General features: G+C 49.1%; 1 protein-coding gene across 1 annotated transcript in view; it reads left to right on the top strand.

The window, feature by feature from the left end:
* Positions 1 to 23,478, top strand: part of LOC116153933 (uncharacterized) — a 44,042-nt gene that overhangs the window by 2,457 nt on the left and 18,107 nt on the right. Inside the window, exons 3-4 of the mRNA XM_064487389.1 lie at positions 3,766 to 3,951; positions 12,913 to 13,058. Coding sequence (XP_064343459.1) covers positions 3,766 to 3,951; positions 12,913 to 13,058 — 332 coding nt within the window. The remainder of the gene's footprint in view (positions 1 to 3,765; positions 3,952 to 12,912; positions 13,059 to 23,478) is intronic.

Raw genomic sequence — 23,478 nt, 5'->3', positions numbered from 1 at the left:
GAAATAAGGTCCTAGAAGGTAACGGAGAGATGTTACTGCCCACAGCATCTCATCTCTGCCGTAGGTCAGATTCCTGTTCACGTGCTGGTAAGTGTGCAAGTCACCAGGTCTCATGGTGAGAGGCTGGGAATTGCCCATCCTGTCCTTGGGCCCTTTGACGAATGAACGCTTTTGAGAAGAGGCAGGCACATGAATAGTTTTGAAATTCTGGGAGAATCTAGATCACAAATGCTGTCAGTGTGAATGCACGACTGGCCCAGCGGGCCGCAGCATCCCGAGGCACAGACGCTCCGGCCCTCCGAGCGTGGCACCGAGGCGCGGGCCGTGCGGGCTGCAGCGCCTCTTGGACTTGCTCGCCCTCTGGTCCTGCTTCTTGGAGTCAGCGCAGCCTCCGCGGAGCCAGGTAAGACCGACAGGGACCCGGGAGTGCTTGCACCAGGCCCGCCCGCCTCCCGCCGCACTTTGTGCAGGTCTCTGGACAGTCCTGGGAGGCGGCAGCGTCAGCCCAATCTGCCTTGGCTTCGCCCCCAAGGAAGCCGCCTCAGCTCTACCCACGTGCACAGGTGGCCCACGGGCGATGGTCGGAAGGGCGACAGGGTCGGTTGGGGCCACGTGTCCAGAGTGTCCCGCGCCGGCCATTCATTCCTGGGCCGAGGCGACTGGCGCCAAGTGGGCGCGCCGCGGGGCCCGGAGAGAAGGCTGGGCTGGAGATTGTGCAAGGCGTCTGCGTCCAGAGTCCCTCGTGTCCTGACCAAACTTTGGAGACTTCGTGGGGAAGTTGGTGCTTTTGGCAGATAGCGCTGCTGGCCGGGGGCCAGCGAGGGCTCTGAGGTCGTGGTGGCGGCTGTTAACCGCGCAGTGGCCCGGAGACACTTGGCCATCCAACGCTGGCCCGACAGGACTGTGTCGCCGTCACCGGCCTCATCCCTCCCAGCGCCTAAGTGGCCGCGGTGAGTCGCATCTCTGGGCCCAGGCGTGACCATGCCTGGAGTCCAACAGGTTGATGAGTAGTGTGAGTGGGCATCCCTGTCTTATTCCTGAGTTTAGAAGAAAAGGTCTTTTTCTTAAGTTCCTGACAATAATGTAATACACTTCTTTGGGGTAAGGTTGGTTGACATATTCCCTCATCTAATCGCATAGGCTGTCCTGTTATTATTTCAAAAGGAGACAGTGATGTTTACTCGAAGGTGTAGATCTAAGGTGGGGAGGCACCAGCGGAAGAGCGTTTGGCAATGAGAGAGTAAGTGCTTCTCAAAGTGGTGCCCATTGCCATTTGAACAGCACCCGTTGTGCCTGGGCTTGGGGGTGCAGAAGAGATGACCTAGTTCTGTTGCTTGACCAGATTTTCATAGGATTGGGGACCTGGCAGGGCTCCGGTGGGCTCTGTGTGGCCCGACACCCACGCCCCGAGCTCTGCTCCCTGATTCCCAGGTCCAGGGCAGCCCCTCACGGCCCCACAGCAGATGCGCCGCTCAGACTGCTCTGCTCTGCAGATCTTCCTCCCCTCTAAAATTAGTACAAGGTGTTTCCAAACCTCAATCAGATCTTGAGAAAACAGGAAGAGCCAGAGGATGTCTCTGGCGTTACGGTTGTACTGTTTCCTGGACTCCAGGCAGAGACGTGATCTGTGCTTTTCTGGCAATCACACGGCCCATTTCTCTTCCCATAGACTTTCCAGTTTAAATTTAGGGTAGACAAGAGAAAGACAGTGCAGAACAGGTGACACATGTTCTCTGCGTGTGTCATTAGGTCTGGAGCTTTCTGGCGGCCCATAAAGCAGAGCACTCAGCAAGGCCTCACAGGCGAGTGGGGTGAGCTGGGGGGACCAGGAGGGAGACGGCCTGGAGGGGAGGAGACCTGGGGTGGGCCCCGCCCCCGCCCCCGCCCCCGCCCGATGTAAGACCTGTGGTCTCTATCCAGTTGGCATTCACTGGGCCTCACTTGCCTCTTCAGATGAATAATGGCTTCAGGGGAGACCACCTGTGAGCCTTTCCAGGCCTAACTTTTTGAACAGTCCTTCTCGAAGACTCTGAGCTGTTAAACATCTACTCTCCTCTTCAATGCTGTGAGACTGCAGGGGAGGAGAAAGGCCGAAGAAAGGCCTGAGAGGAAGTGTCCGAACACGACAGACATCAAAGCTGTGGGGTTTCTTCTGTTAGTTGAAGAGGCTCGGTCTCTGACTGCCTTGAATTTCCGGCTTTGTGTGATTTTGGTGTATTTCAACCGTGACATTTCTGAGGCATTTATGTGCTTAGAATTGTGTTAGGCTCCCCTGGAATGACTAAAGAAGGGAAGTTCCAGGCCCTTCGACTAGAGTGCTCACTGCACTGGCTGGGGCAGCGGGAGCAGGCGTGGGGAAGTCGAGGCAGTAAGCCCCACCTCCCTGCATCTCACACAGGGCGCCCGGAGGGGCCCAGGAAGTCAGCTGACACAGTCCCAGGCAGTGGTGAGCCTGCTCCCCCGAGGACCTGCGAGATGCCAGACTGGGGGTCTGGGAGGCCACTCTGAGGAGAAGTCAGTCAGGGAAAGAGGAGATGGAAGGCCGTCCCAAAGGCCCTCTCGTGGGAAAGTGAGGGCCTAAGCCAGGCACGGGGCACAGAGTGGACGATGACCAGAGGGGCCTGCGGAAAGTGAGGCGCTGCATGGCCTGGGGGGCTCCCCAGGAATAGCCAGGCCAGGGGAAAGGTTAAGGCCAGAAACGGCATCATCACATTTGTATTTAGGGGCATGTCCATGAGTCCTTCGCCCCCAGGCCCCCCACCTGTCTGTCTCACCGTCACCTCGGGGCCCTGTGGTGCCTTTTCCTGGCCCAGGCTGCACCTGCTTCCGCACAGAGAGCCCACACCGCGGCCACAGCAGCGGTGACACGTGCCAGGGCGCCCCCGAACTTTCTCTTGGAAACACGGTGGTCCCTTTGGCATCTGTGTAAAAGTGGAAAGAGGTGGAATTTATGGGTTGAAATAGAGCACTCCCTAATTCCCAGTCAGACGAGAGAGGCCTGGTTGTGCTCATGGTTGTAAATGAGATCAGCTTCCTCCACCCAAGACTAGCAGGTCGGAATGAAGTCTGCAGTCATGGGCCCGTGTCGGACAAAGGCCCCTGCCGTGACAGTCCCCGGAATTGCAGGGCTGCACAGGGCTCCCATCCCAAGACTGAGGCAGGGCCACACAGGCCAGCCCTGCAGATGGGTGCTGGCAGCCCGCAGAGTCTGTCATCTCTGTAGGTTTAGTGTCCTGTCTGTTGCAGAGCTGGAACCTGGGTCACCAAAATGGCTTCTCCAGTGCACCTGGCAGAGGCACCCAGGGTCCCTCCGGGAGCTGTCACCTTCGCCCTCCACAGTGCCCGCGGCGAGGATTCCGGAGCCGGTGGGCACTTCATCGTCAGGGTGCAGGGCCAAGTGCAGATCCCCGCTGGCCCTGCCAACTTTTTCAGCTCCAGCGTCTTTGGCCTTGAGGTGGCGTCCCTAAGGGCTCTGCAGTGCCCAGACGTGCAGACGTCAGGCCTGGTCTTCAGCCCACGCTCTGCCGGTGGCCAGGCTGCCTGGGTCCCTCCGTGAAGCGACTCCACGTGCACTTGGAGGGTGTCACCCACAGAGCGCTTGGGAGCCGCGGGGTTCCTGTTCCCTGCACCAGGGCTACCTTGTCCTCCACAAGCACATCTTCCAAACTCATAATCATGTTTGTCTTTCATACCCGGAAAGGCTCTGCCATCCCTTCAGCCACCCTGGGGAGCCTCTCTGACACGCCGTCTCCTCTCCTCACGCAGGAAGCCTACGTGATGGCCAGTGTGGACAGTCCTCACACGTGCCGCCTGCTGGGCATCCGCCTGGCCTCCCCGGTGCAGCTCATCACACAGTTCATGCCCTTTGGCTGCCTCCTGGACCACGTCCGTGAGCCCAAGGACAGCATCGGCCCCCAGCACCTGCTCACCTGGTGCGTGCAGATCACGAAGGTGAGTCGGAGGAGCACATGGAGCAGGCGGCCAGCTCTGGGAGCAGGGCAGATACCGCCTTAGCTTGCGGCTCCCGCCCTCATCTCCTGGGGTGACGCGATTGTTAGTGAGAGACCCAGAGAAGAGCCGCAAGGAGGAAATCAAGACAACCGGAAAATCAAGTTACGTTCTCCACGCTGGGATAACCGGGAGCTTGTCGAGAGAGTGTGTGTGCATGGACAACGTGTACACAGCATACACTCTTCTTTACTTGGGATCAACTGAATTGATCATCTTTCACATCAGATCACTGCCTGTCCCGCTGGACACCAAAAATCTAACTGTTCAGCTACGTTCGCACAACTGTCTCTTTATTGGGTGGCCTCAGTGTGGTCTGATGTTAGCGTTCCCATTTCCCTGGCAACCTTCCCGTGGAATACTACGGTGATCTGCGGCAGAGGAGATGTGGCTTTCACCCCGTCGGGACTTGACAACAAGGCCAGGAAACCAGGCCGAGGCTGTCAGGTGACAGAGTGGCTGGGTGGACAGGCAGGTGCTGGCTCTGGGGCCTGATGTGCTGGGGACCCGGGTGGACAGGTGCTTCTGCTGCTTCTCTGGGGCTCCTTACATGTCCGCCTGTGGCAGCCGGATGCAGGGCGAGGGTGGGGCTGAGGGTGCAGGCATGGCCCCACCTGTGAGCTGAGGACAGGACCATAGCAATAAGCCGGGTAATTTAGCTGCTCATACGGACATTCTTCATCTCAGACCTCTCCCTCTGGATCTCAGCACTGCATCCATTATTTGCAGCCCAACTTGCTAAATTCTGTTTCCTTCTGTCAGTGGGTACTCCACTCAGTAGAACGCAAGGAATCCGTGGGCATGCCCCTCAGCTCCCTCGGGTACCGGGGCTGATGGGGGGTGCTGAGGGGCATGCGGGGACCAGGGAGGCAGGGGCCACTGGCTGCTCCCCTCACCCCAGGTCGGTAGTGCAGTTCACCCTGCAGAATTACTCCCGAGTCTGCTCTGGACTTGCCCACTGAACCCTGAGCAGAAGTGGCAGGTGACTTGTAACACAAACGTGTTTGGGTGTCTCTTGGCCCGGCGCTGCCCAGGACACCACAGGACGGGCTCCTCTGGGTCAGGGGTGCTGGCTGAGGCAGGCTCCCTCCCGGAACTGGGGCTCTCCACCAGGCTGGCCTGGCGGGGGGCTGTCTCCCAGGATAACAGACAACAGCCCAGCACTGCTCTAGTTCTGGCCGGGGTCGATTTCTCAGCACAGCCCCTGGGGGCTCCCAGCACCCTGGGAGTGGGAAAGCACCTTCTTGGACCCCTGCCAATCCCCTGGTTCTTGTCACTCTCACACCATAAGCCTGGTCACGGAACTGAGCGGTTACACGCTCAGTTAGATGTTGTTAGATGCTGGTCCTGGTCGGGCCCGTGTGCCCCAGACGCTGCAGTGTCCTGAAGATGCTGGTATTTCTCTGCGTGAATGTCTTAGTTTCCTGGGGGCTACTACCAAAACTCGCCACCAGTCTGGCGGTTCCCACAACAGGAGTTAACCTTGAGGTCGGAAGTCCGAAGTCAAGGTGTCAGAAGGGCCATCGCCCTCCAAAGGCTCTAGGCGAGACTCCTGCCTCCCCCGCCAGTTCCAGTGGTCCAGGCACTCCTGGGCCTGCGGCCGCATCCCTCCCATCTCCGCCTCCATCCTCATGTGGCCTCCTGCCCCGTGCCTGACTCCACATCACCTTCTGTCTTGAAAGACACGAGTCACCTCTACATCGAGGCGGATTTTGTCTTGACATCTTCTGGATAGATTTGGAAATTTGGGGGGGACGCTGTGCAGCCCAGTTCAGCGGCTGATGTCGGGGAGGAGGTGGTTAGCTCTGAGTAGTTTTCCTGGAATGTAGAATTATACCTGGAGGTCTCCTCTGAACCCAGAAATTCTTCCTGAGTCTCTTCTCTGATTATCTAAGGCAGAAGGGTCACCAAAGGTATCACCCTCCACCCCAGGCAGCCTCTACTACCTTGCTGAATTTGCTTTATTTTTTTAAACACGCATTGCTACCTGGGAAGATCTGGTTTCTTTACTTCTTTACTGGAGACTGGGAGCTGAGCTCTGTGAGAGCCATGCCCTGGCTGCGTCCCACCTCGGGCGGGGCGCCCAGAACCCTGCACAGCCGGGCTCATCTCCTCCTGCCTGGCTGCTAAGTCCCAGCTCACCAGAGAGCGCCCAGAGACTTAGCATTTCTTCTCTGATTATCTGTGTCAATTCGCAGCTGTACAGAAGTGGCTTTTCATGTGATGGGACACACAGTCTTGGCAAATTTTGCCCAACACAGAACTGGGGTTATGGTTCCGTGGAGTCAGCTCTCAGTCCTGGCTTTTGTTAGGCAGGTGGTCTCTCTGCCCCTCGTCTCTGTGGCTGAAGGTGGGGCTCTGCCGTCTGTTCCCCCCAGCCCGCTGCAGGACCTCCGGGAAGCACCCGCCTCTGGCCCCAGTGCCCACCCGATGCTGACTTCTCCGTTTTCCCCCATGTTCTGACTAATTAAAGGTGGATTAATGACTAACACCTAAGCTGCAACCTTGTCTTATTCTAGTTCAATACCAACTCTCATCCCTTAGAGCAGAACCTCCTGTTCTGGGTCTTCTCTTGTACACGAGCTTTTCCCCTCTCACCTTTGCAATCTTAACATTCACATCTCCCTGACCACGAGTCTCTGCATAATTGGAACTTTCTGTGACCCTCAAAATCAGTCTAATACAACGTGAGCTAAAAACAAAAACCCGGATTGGGCAGTGCCTGCCGCAGGACGAATTCAGCTCTGTCCGGGCCCCTGTCAGGGGTGAGTTTCCAATGTGCCTGAGTTGAGTTTCCCGGGCCTGAAAGTCTTCCAAGATAGTTCTCTGTATGACATTACTCACAAATTCAACCTGCTGTTTGAATCCACTGCTCTGTCAGTTGCACTTTGATTTGGTTTACCCTCATCTGAAGTCCTGTCACGTTGCAGCTGGCAGCCTTTGTCTGTGACAGAGCCGCATTCCACAAGAGAAACACCCCACGGCACTTGAACAGCTGTAGTGATGCAGTATCTGTCCCCGGAGGGAAAGGAAAATAATGATTTCCTCAGTTGTAAAGAGAGAAATTTGCTCTTGGGTTAGTGTCTATTTCCCGAAGTAGTGAACAATGTTCTTTGTAAAAGCTAGAAGTGGAACTACCCAGGAATACTTAGTGGCTGACCAGAAGCTAAACCTGCTGCCATTTCTGAAGGGGGATTTACTGCCTTATAAATGTCCTCGCTGATTCACAAAGGCACGGGCTCTCCTGGGAAGTTCTCCAAATACTGATGGAGAGCTCAGCACTGTTATGCAAGTTTCTCGCCCCAGCTAAACTGCCAAGAGGACACATAAAATTGTATCGTATATCACCCAGGTAAAAGGAAAAAGAAAAGAACAAAAAAGCCAGAGATGGCCTAGGGAGGAAACCAGGGTGGGGCTGGGAGAGCAGGGATGCCCTTCTGTGCGTGGTGAGAGTGGACTCTAGACTCAGGCCCAGGAGGTGCTCACTCGTCAGAGAGATGATCACCTCCTAAGCTCCGGGCTCACGGAGACACAGGTGGCGCTCACTCACTAGGAGTGACTCGGGACCTTCAGAATGTGTGCCCATTCTTTCTTGCTACATAAGCAAGCAAGTAAGTCCCAAAATAATCTGACGGCACAAAAATGTTGTAAAATCTTCTCATCCAAGAGATGCTGTTATCAGTTCAGATCAGAGAACACAGCTGCTGTGCCAGGCTCTTCCTTTAGGGCATCTCAGAGCCCCGCACCTGTCAGCGATCCAGGCTGTGATTAATCTAACGCTGTCCCGAGTCTTTGGGACCACAGAGCTTTCTTATTCCCTAACGCGGATTGAGTTCTCACAAAACTGAGTTTTCAGAGAGACGATGTAAGTTACAGATCCTTGGCCAGGCCCTGGTGAGATGTGAAGGTGGCTACGAGGGGAAGGGAGAGGCTCTGAGGAAGAAACCACAGCTCCGTCAGCACCACACGACGCCTAGTTCACGTAACAAAACTTAGTAAGGATGAACTTCAAAAACCATTCCATTCAAAGGATCCACTTTTCAAAGGATACTTAGCTTGGTCTAAATGCATCTGACAGAGCCCTAGGTGTTCTCACTGCTCACAGTTATAAGAGCTGTCAGGGCATGTGAGTAGCTGAGGGAAGACACGTCCAGGTGAGGGAAGGGAGGTAGCCATGCCCCGAGATGTCGCGGAACATCCCGGCCACATGTGCCTGGTTCTAGGGGCCTTGTGATGGAACCCATGTTGACAAATTATAACGTGGTCTTGACGGATGAGCAGGGGTGGGAGAGAATGAAATTTATTCTGGAGGAGGGGCTGGAAGAGGAGCTGTCATCGGTCAGCCTTGCTCAGCTGTCGGGAGGGTGACACTGACTGTTCTGAACAACTTCAAGTGCATAATCTCCCACCTGGGCCCAGGGGCCTGGCCCTCTCCCCAGGTCTGCTCCCTCACTCCAGCTTTCCTGTGCTCCAGGCCAGGACTCCTAACCGTGAGATTCCAGGCTCAGCCAGAGGGTGGTGACTCGGCCGCCAGCCTCCATCCACAGGGCCAGAGAGGACACCTAGGAGCTGACCCCCCTGCAAAGCACACACCTACGTAAACCCCCAGACAGAACACCAGAGAGATGCCCAGAACCACACAGCAGAGCCGATGACCAGACAGCGCAGTTATTTGGATTATCTTTAAAATTTATTTTACATTCTTGCATAAAAGATCACAGCGGAACTTCATCGACCTAAATGACCACTTCATGGTATGTCATTATAAAGCCAAAAGTTGCTGTCCCAGCAATGCACATGCATCTACTTTTGGACATTTCACTGCTTTATTTCTTGGGCATTTATGTCAGCGTCAGATAACACATGAAATGCACATACATAAAGAAGACAGATGTTATCTCCCCAAACTTACAAACAGGCGAGGAAAACAGATGCACACAGAGCTAGATGCGCAGCAGGAAAGGAGTGGGTTAGAGCAGGCGGGCTGAGGGACCCGACACCCAGAAGCTGCTGTGCAGGTCACACGGGGACCAGCAAAGTGGGCTCAGTGTGCCAGCCACGTGCCAGTCCAGGGAAGTCAGCAGTGAGGAAGCCAGCCCGCACCTCACCCCAAGGGCCCCGTGCTGTGAGAGCCTGACCATGTCCTGGGGACCGTCTGAGGGGAGCAGCCCGTGAGAGGTGGCTGGGACACTGAGGACTGTGGAAGGGGTGAGGGGCAGGGAGGAGCCGGGAGGGGAGGGAGCAGAGGGGGGAACCACCCCAGGGCCACGCAAGCCCAGCTTCATCACAAAAGCAAAGAGCGCCACGTGGGTATATTCATGATCAGACTTTTGTGGAAAGTGTAGCAGGACAGGGTGGTCATGGCAGAAGAGGTGGAGAAGAGAGGGTGGAGCTGACGCTCAGGAGGAAATGAACAGTCACAGCAGTGACGGAGGCTCTCCCTGGGCTGCATCCAAAGCGCTCCATGTGGACTGCAGTCATTTAATCCCCCGAGCAGCCCATTTTACGTAAGGGGAAAGTGGGGCCTGGGGTGTTCTAGTAACTCGCGAAGGTCTCAAGCTAGCAAGCAGCAAAATCAGGATCTGACTTGGGGCATCCTTGCTCCCGAGCCTGTGCTCTTTGCCAGCACTTGATGTGACGGTCAGAGTAGGACCTGCAGGCCCGAGTCCAGCTGTGCTGCTGTCCCCACACAGCAGGAGGCTGGTGCCGCGCCACCTCTGGGTGGGACAGGAAGTTCTCACGTGTCCCCTCTCTTCTGAGGGCAGGCTGAGTTCAGTGGGGTGGAGGCCAGGCTTTCCTTTACTCTCCCCAAACCTCCTGCCTACCCCTCCACGCCTACTTTCTGCCCTTCCATCTTCACCAAGTCAGCGCTTCTCTGGCTTCTCCACTTGGTGGCTGAACAACAGGCCAGAAATGCAGCTCACTCCTGCCTCTCGCTCGGGGCTCCTCCCCGGAGCTGTAGGTACCACAGCGCCTGGGAAGACATTCCACATATGTCAAGCGCACCCCAGGCCTTTCTTCCGAGGGTGCTGTGCCAGGAAAGTCTTTAAAGCCCACGTGCACTGGCCCTGAACCTCCTGTGTGCCCAGGGTGGCTCTTCAAATCCCCTTTCAACCTCAGTGTCGCAATACCCATCCCAGCTCTCCTATGTTAATCAACAAAATAAATGCACTCCACTAAATTAAAGCCAGCATCTCAGAGAAGAGTCAGGGAAACGAGTTTCCAAGAGGCTCTGCGAGGCTTATGCGCATCCGAAGCAGCCTTTGGACCAGTCAGCAGGCAAGTTTCACGTGGAGTCGCCTGCAGGAAATTGAGGACACGGTCCCAGTTGTGGTGGTGGGGACTCCCAGCCCTTGGTCTGGGAAGCGTTGGCCCAGCCTCTGGACCCCTGGATCGCTGTCAGGGCGGTGGTGTGGGTGCCGGACTGTCAGCCCCAGAAGGGGTTTCCTTGCAGGCCTGTTTGAAACGCCTGGCTCAGGCTGTCAGCCGCTGTTACACCCACTTATCCTGGCCTCTATTCATCTTCAACAAGCTCTTGCAAAAATGCATTCAGTGTACCAAGTTCTCCGTGAGGCATCTAAAGAGGCAGAGTGCAAGTTCAGGATGATAGTTAAATGTAGCTGGAGATGCCCTCGGCGTCCTCCTTGTGGGTTGAATGACTCCCCGGAGAGGCCAGGCTGATGGGAAGAGGCCCCCCCCCCACCGGAAGTGGGGAGAGGTGACGGGGTAGGAGGTCCTGCTCCGTTAGGAAGCCTCTTCTCAGCACGGCTTCCCTCTCCCTCCCACACCCCATCCCTAAATAACAATTCCTAATTTGGAAGTGCTGTTCCAGCAGGACGCCTGCTAGCCGCCTCCTGAGTGGACAGGAGCCCCTCAGCCTTCCTGGCACCTGAGACATCTTAGGAAGGGAAGCATTTAAGGCAAACAGTGGCTGGGCGGGTACAGCTCAGTAGTAGAGCTCATGCTTAGCACTCACTAGGTCCTGGGTTCAATCCCCAGGGCCTCCATTAAAAATAAAGACAGACCTAATTACCTCCCCGCCTCCAAAAAACATAAATCAAATGACATCATAACATTCAAGAGCCGTCTAGATAATACAAGGGAGACATAGGGATCGATCTTTCTTTTTCCCCTAAGAAAAGAAAAGCATTACAGGCTTCACAAACAGCCCTCTGAGACTAATTCCTGGCAGGGTCTTTTTAAGACCCTATTTTCCTATAATGGCTAGTTTTGCTCTAGAAGAAAATCTTTAAATTTTGCTCCAATAACGACAAGTTAATTACTTTTTTAACCTAGAATCTATGCAAGAGAAAGCACAGAATTTGCCAGAAAATTTGGGATCTATTCTTATCTACACGTGCTGCCTGTACCTGCACTAAAATGGGGAGAGCTACAGAAAGCCGGAGAGGAAAGCCGAGTTGTTTGAACCTGCTCGTTTCCATTTCGTGCCTTCTGTAAGCATTTCTCTCATGCCTGCTCTGCTGGAGAGTTCTTGAGTGTCTGGGAAACTGGAAATGTGGCCCATCCTCCTGGCTGAAGAGAGGAAGTGGCCGCTGTGAGGAGGTGGAGAGACTGTGGCACCAACAGCACAGGGTGTGTGCAGACCCTGACCCTCCTCCCCTCCTGCCTGCCAGTCTGGCCCTGCCCACAGGCGAGGGCTGCCACGCTCATGTCAGCAGGCTAGGGCCTGGCGGGGCCCCGTGGGGCTAGGCTCAGTGCAACAGGCATCAGGCCAGGAGCAGGGGTGGGAAGTCACCCCCACCTGTCAGAGGAGAAGGGGCAGCTGACAAAGACACCAAGAAGGCTATGGACAAGGACTGGAGTTGAGGGGACACACAGTAAGCCCTTCACATCCGTGATTTCTGCATCTGCAGAGCCAACCAGCCATGGGTCAAAAAATATTTGGGGAAAAAAAAATTCCAGAAAGCTCCAAAAAACAAAATGTGAATTTGCCAGCCACAGGCAACTGTTTCCATAGTTTTTACATTGTGTTTACAGCTATGCACATTGTATTAGGTGTTACAAGTCATCTAGAGATGATTTTAAATATGTGAGAGGGTGTGTGTAGGTTTATACAACTTCTGTGCTATTTTATATAAGGGTCTTGAATTTCTACAGGTTTGGGTGGGAAGGGAAGGGGAGGGGGCCCTGGAACTGATCTCACAGGTACCAAGGGACAACTATACATTGGAGAATTCACTACATGTTGGGCACTGTGCTGGCTGCTTCTCAAATACTCTTTCTTCCTCTTACAACCTTGATTCTAATTACAGCAGAATTGTGGAGGCAGCCAGCGAGGGGTGGGGAGTGGCCCTTTGTAAGGTGAATTCAATATCCACATGACTTCAATTAAAAGTTGAGAGAGAGAGAAAATAAAACAGGACAGAACCTTCACTGGTACTGAAGCCTGTTTAAGACAGTCCAGGAAAGCGTGAAAGAGCGGGTTCTCAGCCCTGAGGCCAGGGAGGGCAGCGTCCCAGATGCACTGGCACACGGAAAGCGAGGCCAGGCAGGTGGCGGAGGGTGGTCCGGAACCAGGTCTCAGCCCGGCCGTGGGCCTGGCCTGGCCTCTTCTACTTGCTTCATCTGAGTTTGAAACCTGAGTAACTGGAAGGCAGTAAGTCAGTAAGTCGGCAGCTAGTCATGCTTCCTGTCTTCACTTTCCGTCCATGGAGCAGTCACTAATGTTACATGGTGCAACTTGCTGTGTCCGTCAAGGGATGTCCCAGGAGGGGCTCCAGCGCCTTCCCTGGAGAGGAGGGGCTCCAAGGCTGTTGCACACGTGACACTAAACCCTGTACTGGGGCTTCCACGGTGACTCACCCTGCCCTCTGCTTGACACTGGCCAAGCTCTCCTGGGGTCTGCCAAGCACCCCACTCCCTCACTGCGTGGCCCCGTTTCAGGGCGTGAACTACCTGGAAGACCAGCGCTTGGTGCACCGAGACCTGGTGGCCAGGAACGTCCTGATGAAGACAGCGCAGCACGGCAAGATCACAGACTTTGGACCAGAATGCTTGGTAATGAGGAGTACCACGCAGAAGGAGGCAAAGTAAGGAGCTGGCGGGTGGACGGGCGAACATCCGCGTCAGCAGACTCACTGAGTAGGGGCATTCTTGGGATGTTCAGGGTGAGGTCACAGCAGCTGTCACTGACACCTGGGTCGAGCCAGGCCTTTTGTCCAGCTCAACCAGAGATGCTTGGGGAGCAGGATTTGCTGGGAAAGTGAGTAAAGGTCTTTCAGACACATCGAGAAGCCAAAGGTAGTGATCACGACTACAGCTTTGTCTCCCGGTGACCATTTGCCAAGGTTAGAGGCCTTGAGAGCAGTGCTGAAAGCCCCCCCGAGTTGTTCCAGGGGCTCCCAAGGGGCACTGGCCATCACAGAGGGATAGGCCCAAGGGTTCTCCAGGGGCTCCCGCAGCAGTGAGGGGCGCCAGCCTCCTATTAGGGCCTCCAGACACGCTGGGTCAGCCGCACCCCCTTCAGTTTCACTCGGCCCGCGTGGCTGCAAGCCGCCGGCCCCTGCAGACACCCACAGACACCGGGCCCGACCTGGGCCCCCAGCTCCCAGCTCGGGTGCCCAGCTCAGCAGAACAGCCCACAGACCAAAGGCCTTCAGCTCTGAGGCTGAACGGACCTGTTCTCTGCCAGACTAAAAGCTGTCCTCCCGCTGGGAAGGAGCCCTGGGCCTGGGGGTCAGGGTGGAGGTGGCCCCAGCTTCCTCCCCTCTGTCACTTGTAGTTTGTCCCAGTGTAATTTATTGCTTTTTTTTTAACAGAGGGAAGCTAATAGTTGCCTTATTACTTTCACCTTTCATCATCCCAAGGTGCCTATCAAGTGGATGGCTTTAGAATCGATTTTACACTGAATTTATACCCACCAGTGTGGTGTCTGGAGCTACAGTGAGTCAAGCCCCTAAGGCTGATGGATGGTGCCAAGGCTCTGCTGGCTTATGTTGTGGTCGGTTCACATGACCCGCTCATCATCCCAGACAGTGACTGACAGTGACACCACCGCGTTGTCTGTCTGTTACACTAGAAAACATGAGAAAGGAAACTGGGCCTGACTACCATACTGAATGTCACCGGAGGTATCAGTGAGCCTGTAAGGAGAGAGGGCAATGGGGGGGGGGCTTGAACTGAGGAAATGCCTGTACCCACAAAATCAAACCCATCGTGACCTCTTGCCATGAATTTGAAGTGAACCAAAGGCAGATTACAAGTGAGGTTTCATGGGCAGAGAAGTGTGGTCTTATGAGGGACTAACCCTGTGGCTATTGTTCAGGTGGTGTGTGTAGTTTGTGTGTCAGGAGGAGCTTGACAGAGATGCGCTGTGAGGAGGTGTCTGCAGGAAAATGCAAGAAAGGGGAAAGTTACTGCTTCCAGCTCTAGTGAGGACCATCTCACCAGGACCTGATTCTCTTCCTTCTTCCACATCCCCCCAGCCCTGTGCTCTGTGCCCTGAGGTGCTTCTCTCTCCTCAAACACGCCTTTCACATCCTGGCCTCATCCTCCGTGCAGAGGATTCAGGAGCCTGCGGGGGCCTCGCCTTGCGGGAGAGCGGCCCCAGTACATCCACTGAGTGTGTGCTAGGTGCTTCCATCTGTGTTACCACTGCCAGCTCCCCGTGTCACCCGAAATCTGCCAAAAGCTTGCCAAACACCTGATCCGCACTGATCCGTGAATTTTCAGCCTGTTCCAGCTATTAAGGCAATGGAGGTGAAGTGGGGAGTCACCCCACCCCCATTAAAAATGTTTCTTTGGGGAGAGCAATATTGAAAGGAATTTCCAGGAGGAATGTAGTCATATCACAAAAATAAAGTCACATATAAACGAACTGACTTCTAATATTTTAGTTGTGCTAATCTATTTTTAAAAATCCCCCTTTACTAACATTTTTCTACAAAAAATGTTTATGTAAATCAAGTTAAATTTTTCGATAATTCAGATTGCTTTGGTAATTTTAGTTTAAGATTAAGTTTAAGTTTAAGAATGCTTCCATGAGTCTCCCCTGTTAAACATGACTGTGGAGTATCATTCATAGGTTTTAACTTTTAAATAAGACTTATGTTGTCTCATGAAGACACCAATTAACCTGAACTCCCTAAAGTTTTCATACCAGTTACCTGATCAGATAGGGTAATAGTTCTTGCACACCATGTTCAAGATGATGAAAAACACACAACTGTATTTAATACCTAGAAATAAATTTAACCAAGGAGGGGGAAGATCTGTACACTGAAAACTACAGGACAGTAAGAAACAAATTAGACAAAAATAGATATTCCATGCTCATGGAATAAAACAATTAACAGTGCTAAAATAGACCCATGCTACCCAAAGCATTCTACAGATTTAATACAATCACTATTAAAAATGCAGATAACATTCTTCACAGAACTAGAACAAAAAATACTAAAATTTGTACGGAAACCCAAAAGACCCCCAACAGCCAAAGCAATCTTGAGAAAGAATAATGCTGAAGGCATCATGCTGTCTGATTTCAAACTCTATTCTAAAGCTGTAGCAATCAAAACAACATAGTATTGGCAAGAAAACAGACACACAGATCAATGGAACAGAACAGAGAGCCCAGAAACAAAACCACACATATATGGTCAGTTTATTTATAACAAAGGAGCCAGAATATACAATGGGGAAGGGGCAATCTCTCCAACAAATGGTCCTGGGAAAAGTGGACAGTCACATGCAACTAAATGAAACTTGACCACTATCTTACACCATACACAGAAACTAACACAAAATAGATTAAAGACTTGAACATCGAGAACTGACTTCAAAACTCCTAGAAATAAAAATAGGCAGTAAGCTTTTTGACATTAGTCTTATGAAGATTTTTTGGATTTGACACCAAAAGCAAAGGTAACAAAAGCAAAAATAAACAAGTGGGACTACATCAAACTAAAAAGCTCTGCACAGCAAAGAAAACCATGAAAAAATGAAAAGGCAACTGACCCAATGGGAGAGGAAATTTTCAAACAATGCATCTGATAAAGGATTAATCTCCAAAAACTTTTATCTAGCTAGCTAGCTAGATAAAAAACTCATACAATCCAATAGCAAGAAAAACTTGCAATCGAGTTACAAAATGGGCAGAAGATCTGAATAGACATTTTTCCAAAACAAGACAAACAGATGGCCGACAGATATGTTACAGGGTGCTCAACACCACTAATGATCAATGCAAATCAAATGGAAAATGCAAATGAAAACCACAATGAGATACCAACTCAAATCTGTCAGAATGGCTATTTTCAAATGTACAAGAAAATAACAAGTGTTGTCAAGACTGTGGAGAAGAGAGAATCCTTGTGTACTGTTGGTGGAAATGTAAATTGATCCAGCCACTTTGGAAAACAGTATAGATGTTCCTCAAAAAATTAAAAATAGCTCTACCATACAATCCAGCAACTCCACTTCTGGGTATTTATCTGAAGGAAACAAGAACACTAATTCAAAGAGATACCTGTAGTCCCGTGTTTATTGCAGTATTATTCACAATAGCCAAGACAAAGAAGCAACCTGAGTGTCCACAGATGGGTAAATGGAGAAAGAAGGTATTTTACACATACATATATATATACACACACATATATATAAAAAACATACATAATGTATATATAATTCATATATATATGATGGAATATTACTTAGCCATAAAGAATGAAATCTTGCCATTTTTGATAACACAGATGGAGCTTGAGGGCATTGTGCTTAGTGAAATAAGTTAGGCAGAGGAAAGCAAATAAATACCATGTGACCTCTTATATGTGGAATTTAAAAAGTTTAATAGTAAAAGTTAAAAAATAAAAACCAAGTTCATAGGTACAGAAAATAAATTGGTGGTTGCCAAATTAGGGGTGGGGTTCAGTGGGAGAAATGAGCGGAGGCTGTGAAAAGGTGGAAGGAAAGAAGGAAGGCAGGATGGAAGGAAAGAAGGAAGGAAGGAAGGCAGGCAGGAAGGAAGGAAATGTTAAGCTTCTAAATTAACGAAATTAGATTTTTTTTTTATGTGAGCTAATCAATGTCCTTACATTTAAGCCATTTTGGTCGGTATTTCTGTTATGTACAGCCACACTGTATCTAAAAACTTACCAATAAAAATGTTAGTTAAAATAGAAATCTACCAGGAAGTATTTGCCAAAAGTTTACTGTAGACCATGCACAGTACATAATGGTTCTGTCCCTCAAATTTAGTTTAATTCAGTGTGTCTCAAAAAGAAACTGAGTTAGTATCATGGGGCTGGGAAAGGGAAAGAAGTTGCAAAAATGCATATTCCTTGGCTTTACTATACACCTACTAACCCAAATCTTGGGAGTGGTGGGGAAAGCAAAAACGTGTATTTTACGTAAGGACTTAAGGGATCCTAATGTAGTCTGAAGACTAAATGTTACTGAGTCGTTCAAGACTGGTCACGTGAATCAGTGAATGTAAGGCAGATATATAATAAAGTGCTTAAGTGTGAAATGCGGAATATGAGCTCTCAAGTCATGCAGACATTCAGAAGCAGCTCAGCAAACTGGAAGACAAGGCTGATCCCACCACTTATCAAGCAAGCATTTCAGTTACTTCATCTTTAAACACGGTTAACACTGTGACTACTTCGCTTTGTGGTCCTGAATTCTGAGATAACATGTGAGAAGCATGTGGGAGGTGGTAGTGAAACCAAATTTTAAAAACTGTATTCAACTAAATTGAAATATAATTCTGACACACTTATTTTAGCGATAGTAATTGTATTCACTGGCAAGTCTGCTTAGACATAGTTTGCAAATCTTTTAGTTAACTTTAAAACCCTGTATTAATGTAACATTCTATTAAATAATGGATAATCATTTAATATTTGGATAATTTCTACATAAAATACTTGAAATATTGGTCATCAATATTCACTTACTATTTTCATATGCTATGAAACGCTTTTTCTTTACTGAACATGTTTATTTTTGCCGCTTTGAAGCTGTAAAAATGGTGATTGTGTAGCTATAGATAATTGTTTTATATGTGCTCATGAAATTTGCTGGTATGCTAACAAGACTGTGTATGAAACTTTATTACTTACTTTTCAACATTTAGTGAAAAATAAATTAGATATTTTGGTTAAAAATGAGTATTGAAGCTATCCTGGGAACAATGGCTTCAGAAAAAGACTAAATGTGTTAACAAAGTAATGGAATGTATTTTCATTTATCAATGGGAAATGACAGTAATTTCTTCTTAAAGCAAAGATTCTGTACAACAAGTTAAAGAAGATAGTGAAAGAAAAGAAATCTTGTATGGACAGAGAAAGTTTAGAAGGTTTGCAGAAAATTAACTTTACTTGTCTTAGTTTATAATAATGCAAATAAAGAATCCGAAGAGAAGCAATGAAAGCCATTAAAATGTCTGCAGAGTAGACTCAGCTTTTACAACTGTATTTGTAAGACAAAAAGAAAAACTTCATGAACTCTTAGTGCTAAATATTACATTAACACAGCACTAGAATGTCATTTTCCCTCTATGAAAATGACAAATTGGTGTAGGAGTGTTCAGTCTGCTCTACAGAAGACGTAGTCGTTTGTTACCTTCTGTATAATCTGCCCAGACAGTTACTTTTCTTACCAAATTAGGGCAGCATATAGCTGGGTCTTGTTTTTTAATCCATTCAGCCACTCTGTCTTTTGACTGGAGAATTTGGTCCATTTATATTTAAAATAATTATTGATATGTCTGTACTTACTGCTATTTTGTTATCTCTCTTCTGGTTCTTTGGTAGTTCCTCTCTCTTCTTCTCTTTCATTCCCTGTTTGATGACTTTCTCTACTGTTACACTTACACTCCTTTCTCATTATCTGCTGTGTATTATAGGTTTTGGCTTTATGGTTACCATGAGGCTCACAGGTAACAGTCTATATAGTATATAAATAACGATTTAATTTAAATTGATAGCAAATTTGAATATATTCTACAAGTCTGCATTTTTAAAAATTTGGTATAATCTAGCTAACTTATTAATTATTATAGTTACAGTTATTTTCACTACTTTTGTCTTTTAACCTTCATACTGGCTTTATAAGTGATTAATTAATAAAGTAATTAATAAGTGTACTATAAATTTACCTTTAATAGTGAGACTTTTATTCTCTTATGTTTTCCAGTTACTAATTAGTGTCCTTTCTTATCAGCTTAAAGAAGATCCTTTAACATTTCTCGCAGGGCCAGTTTAGTAGTGATTAACTCCCTTAGCTTTTGCTGGTCTGGAAAACACCTGCTCTCTCCTTTAATTCTGAACGGCAATCTTGCTGGGTAAAGTATTCTTGGTTGGAAGATTTTCCCTTTAACCATTTTGCATATACCATGCCTCCCTTCTGATCTGCACGGTTGCAGCTAGAAATCTGCTGTTAGGCTTGGGGGGTTCCCTTATACATAACAAGTTGTTTTTCTCTTGCTGCTTTTAAGATTCTCTCTTTAACTTCTGGCATTTTAACTCTAATTTGTCTTGGTCTGGGTCTCTCTGGATTCCTCTTGTTTGGAATTCTCTGGGCTTTTTAACCTGGGTATCTGTTTCCTTACCGAAGTTAGGGAAGTTTTCAGCCACTACTTGTTCAAGTAAGTTTTCTGCTCCTCTCCCTGTCTCTTCTCCTTCTGTAACCCCATATGAATATTATTTAGCATGATGTTGGCCCACAGGTCCCTTAATCTATCTTTATTTTTTAAATTTTTTTTTTCTTTTTGCTGCTCTGATTGGGTAAGTTCCACTGCTCTTTCAGATCAGTGACTTTTTTTCTTCTACTTTATCTAAGCCCACTGTTGAACCCCTCTGGTGTATTTTTCAGTTCAGTTACTGTATTCTTTGGTTCTGTGACTTCTGTTTGGTACTTATATTTTCTTTGTTGAATTTCTGAGTACATCCAAACTCCAGCTAAGTTCAGCGAGCATTTTTATGACCATTATTTGGAATTCTTTATCAGGTAAATCACTTAACTCCTCATTTCATTAAGGTTTCCCCCCAACCTTGGGATTTATCTTGTTCTTTCATATGGAATATTTTCTTCTATTTTTTTTTTTTCTTTTTCTTGGCTCTTTGTGTCTGTTTCGATGTTAGGTAAAACAGCTACCTCTCCCAGTCTTGAAGGGGTGACTCCATGTAAGCACTGAGCCTTATTTTTTAACTTTGCCCTACTTCCTGGTTGTTTCTTGAAGTGACTCTCTGTTTCAGACCCATGGATCAGAACTGCAATCCCGCCATCCATCAGAGCCTGGCACTCAAAGGACATCCCCCGTGCAGGCTGCATTTGCCCACTGGCTTTGGGGTTTGTGGGGGAAGGAGGATACTCACTTGCCACCTCCAGTGAAGCAACAGGAAGATGGAAGGAGGAGTGGGACCCCTGCCTACCACCTCCATCAAGGATGTGGCAGCAGCATGCGGGATGGGGGGCTGAACCTTTGCCTCTGGCAGGGTTGCAGCAACGGTGCAGGTGGGGTGGGATGTGTGCCCACGGCCTCTGGTGGGCTGTGGCAGCAGCATGGGCTGTGAGTGCTAGCAAGTTAACGAGAGAGTACAAAAATGGCACCAGCTGGCACCTCCATCCATGGGGAAAATCCCAACAAGCTTCTGTCCCTCTAGTACATGTTTTAAGAATGGCAGATAAATCTTTACATATGGTTTATGCTCTTTTTAAATTGCTGCTCTTGTCCTGGGTCCTGGGTGAGTGAATCTGCCCGTGGGCCCTTTAGAAGCAGAATCTCCATACCCCACAGCCCTGTGGTTCCTCAGGATACAACCCCTATTGGTTTTCAAAGCCAGATGTTTCGAGGGTTTGCCTCTGCAGTGCAGGTGTGAAGGGCTGGGTGCCTGTGTGGAGAATCATCTCACCCTCCCAGTAGAATTTCTGTAACCGTGAGATCCCTCCCAGTTGTGAGTCTCCATGCCAGGGGTAGGGTTTTTGGTGCGACTGTGTCTTTTCCTCTCCCACCTATGTTAATGTGGCTTTTTTATTCTTTGTTGTGGAGTAGCTGTCCAGCTATTCAAGTCCTTCTCAGAGGGAGCTGTTTCAGATACAACTCATCATTTCCAGGTCTGGTCAGCAGAGGGCAGCAAAGGGTAGTGGAACAAGGGCTCACTGAGAAGGCCTGGGCATCCCTCTCTTGTCCATCTTTGTGGAGGTAAAAATCAGTTAGCAAGTAGTAGAAGGTCCAGAGTGCCAGAATCAGGAGAGAAATTACTCACAGGGACAGTGACCCAGAATGAAAATTAGGCTGAGGCCACAGTGGAAAGGTTTAGCCACAATTCACAGCCTGGTATCTGTGCAGAGATGTGAGCAACTAGGCCTCAGGAGGGGACTCATCACGAGAGCACGTTCACATCCTGACTGCTCCTCCAGCCTGTCTGAAGCCCGAGGTCTCGCTCCTTAAAGTGAAAGCGGTCTCAGACACTGGCTCCTTAAGTTTTCCTTTCCTCCAAGGCAAACACAGAGACTACATTTCCCAGGCTCCCATGCAGTTAGGTATGGCCATATACCCAAGTTCTAGCCAGTGAAATGTGGGGAGGATGATTAAGCCACTTCTAGCCCTGGCCCATAAAAACCTCCCATGAATCTTTCACATTCACTTTTCCCCTTTGCCAATGAGATGGTGGGCCCACAGTAATTCTGTGCGCCACCTGCTAATTCCATCAGCCTCGGTCCATGAGTGGGGCTGAAAACCCTCCACTCCCACACTGGCTACCAAATGAGCTTTGCCTTAGCAAAAAATAACCTTCAGATGTATTTAAACCACCGTGATTGAGGATTTACTGGCTACTACAGCTTGTATTACCTGGCTAATATAATAGGTTTACAGTGGGCAACTGAATTTTCTACTCCGACTGAAGACTGACCAGCTCAGTCAAAAAAACAATTCATTCAGCTAACCAACTGCCTTGAGAGAAGACCTGCTGGTGGTGATGGCTGAACTGGTCAAGTGACTGAAATGGGATTAGGCACACAGCCTGAGGGAAGGGCAGAGGGTAAGACATCAGGCAACTAGCAACATGGGAGACCAGCGCTGCAGGATTTTATCAATGGCTGTGCCCTAAGTGATGGGCCACTTGGGAAGAAATGCGGAGACCTGATCAATGCAACATGGAAACCTGAGTGACTCAATGTGTCCTAAATGAGATGTGGCCCCTCCAGCACGTATACACATCAAATACACTAGGTATAATGGCCATAGTGGTACTAAAGACTAAATTGAGTAGACATATCCAGTGGATAAAAAAAAATTTTTTAATAATTTTAGAAAACCAAAGTAAGTGTCTACTATCCAGTTTGGGAGCTGATAAAACTTCCTGTCTGAGAGGTGGTCCACGCACGCAGCAGTGGCTCGGGGTTCCAAAACCAGCCATTTTGAAGAGAATGGGTCTGGGCACCAAAGGCAGACACTGACAGTCAATGAGAACACACAGATACATGCCAATCAAACACCCTCTGAGCCAACCTAAACATGTGTGGCTGTACATTTTTCTTCTCTCCTTCAGAGGGGAAACATTGCTTAGTAGTGAAACACTGTAGCACTTTGAAATTAGGCAAACGTGACTCTAGGATTTGTTAGGTATGTGGCTCTCAGTTACTTAACTTTACTGGGCCTCAGCGTCTCCATTTGTAAAACTCTAAATAATGATTCTTAACTCACAAATCTGCTGCAAAAAAAAAAAAATGAGATGAGATCCTTAAACTGCCTGGCAAAGAGCTTGGCACCTTGTAGTTACTCAGTCAACACCACTCCCTGTTCTGTCTCCCTCTCTCCGGTCAGGGAAGACCACCCATGACGTCGCTGGTTATTTTTGAATATAAAGTCTCACTGTCTCCTAAAAGCATAACTAACATTAACTGAAGGATTGCTGTGTTAGGTACCACAGTAAGTTTTCTGAAGTATTAGCTCATTTAATTCTCGTAACAACCCTGTGAGGAAGGCACTTTTATCATGATCTCTATTTTACAAATAAAGATATTGAAGCTCTACAAGTTGTCCTGGCTTTCACTGTCTTCTCAGGTGGGTAGTAAATAATGAAGAGGGATTCAGAACTAGGTAACTGGGTTCTGGAACGTATACACCTGACACTACACACTCTGTTTTCCAAGACAGATATTTAATCAAAGATTTAAAAATTTAAGGGAAAAAATAGAACTAAGAAAACTGACGTTGCAATGTACTTAAATGTTGGTACCAGTGGCACAGGATCACGTCTCCTACTGGGTATTTAGGGCAAAAGTGCAATGTTCAATGAAATACGTAAAAACAGACCCTGTCACTGTTATTCCATTCACAGCACTTTCATAAATGGAAAAGAACAATGGTGTTTTGGAACAAAGTAAGCTGTTACACTTAAATTAACTATTACATGACTAAGGAAAGCTCCTTTAATCTTTCTGGGAAAGGTTTTCTCCCCTTTGCTTCACACCAAAGGGGAAGATGGCATAAGAACCCCA

Source organism: Camelus dromedarius, chromosome 7, assembly GCF_036321535.1.
Source record: "Camelus dromedarius isolate mCamDro1 chromosome 7, mCamDro1.pat, whole genome shotgun sequence".
Classification (NCBI taxonomy): Eukaryota; Metazoa; Chordata; class Mammalia; order Artiodactyla; family Camelidae; genus Camelus; species Camelus dromedarius.
Note: the sequence above shows the minus strand (reverse complement) of the source record. Positions and strands in the feature narration are given on the sequence as shown.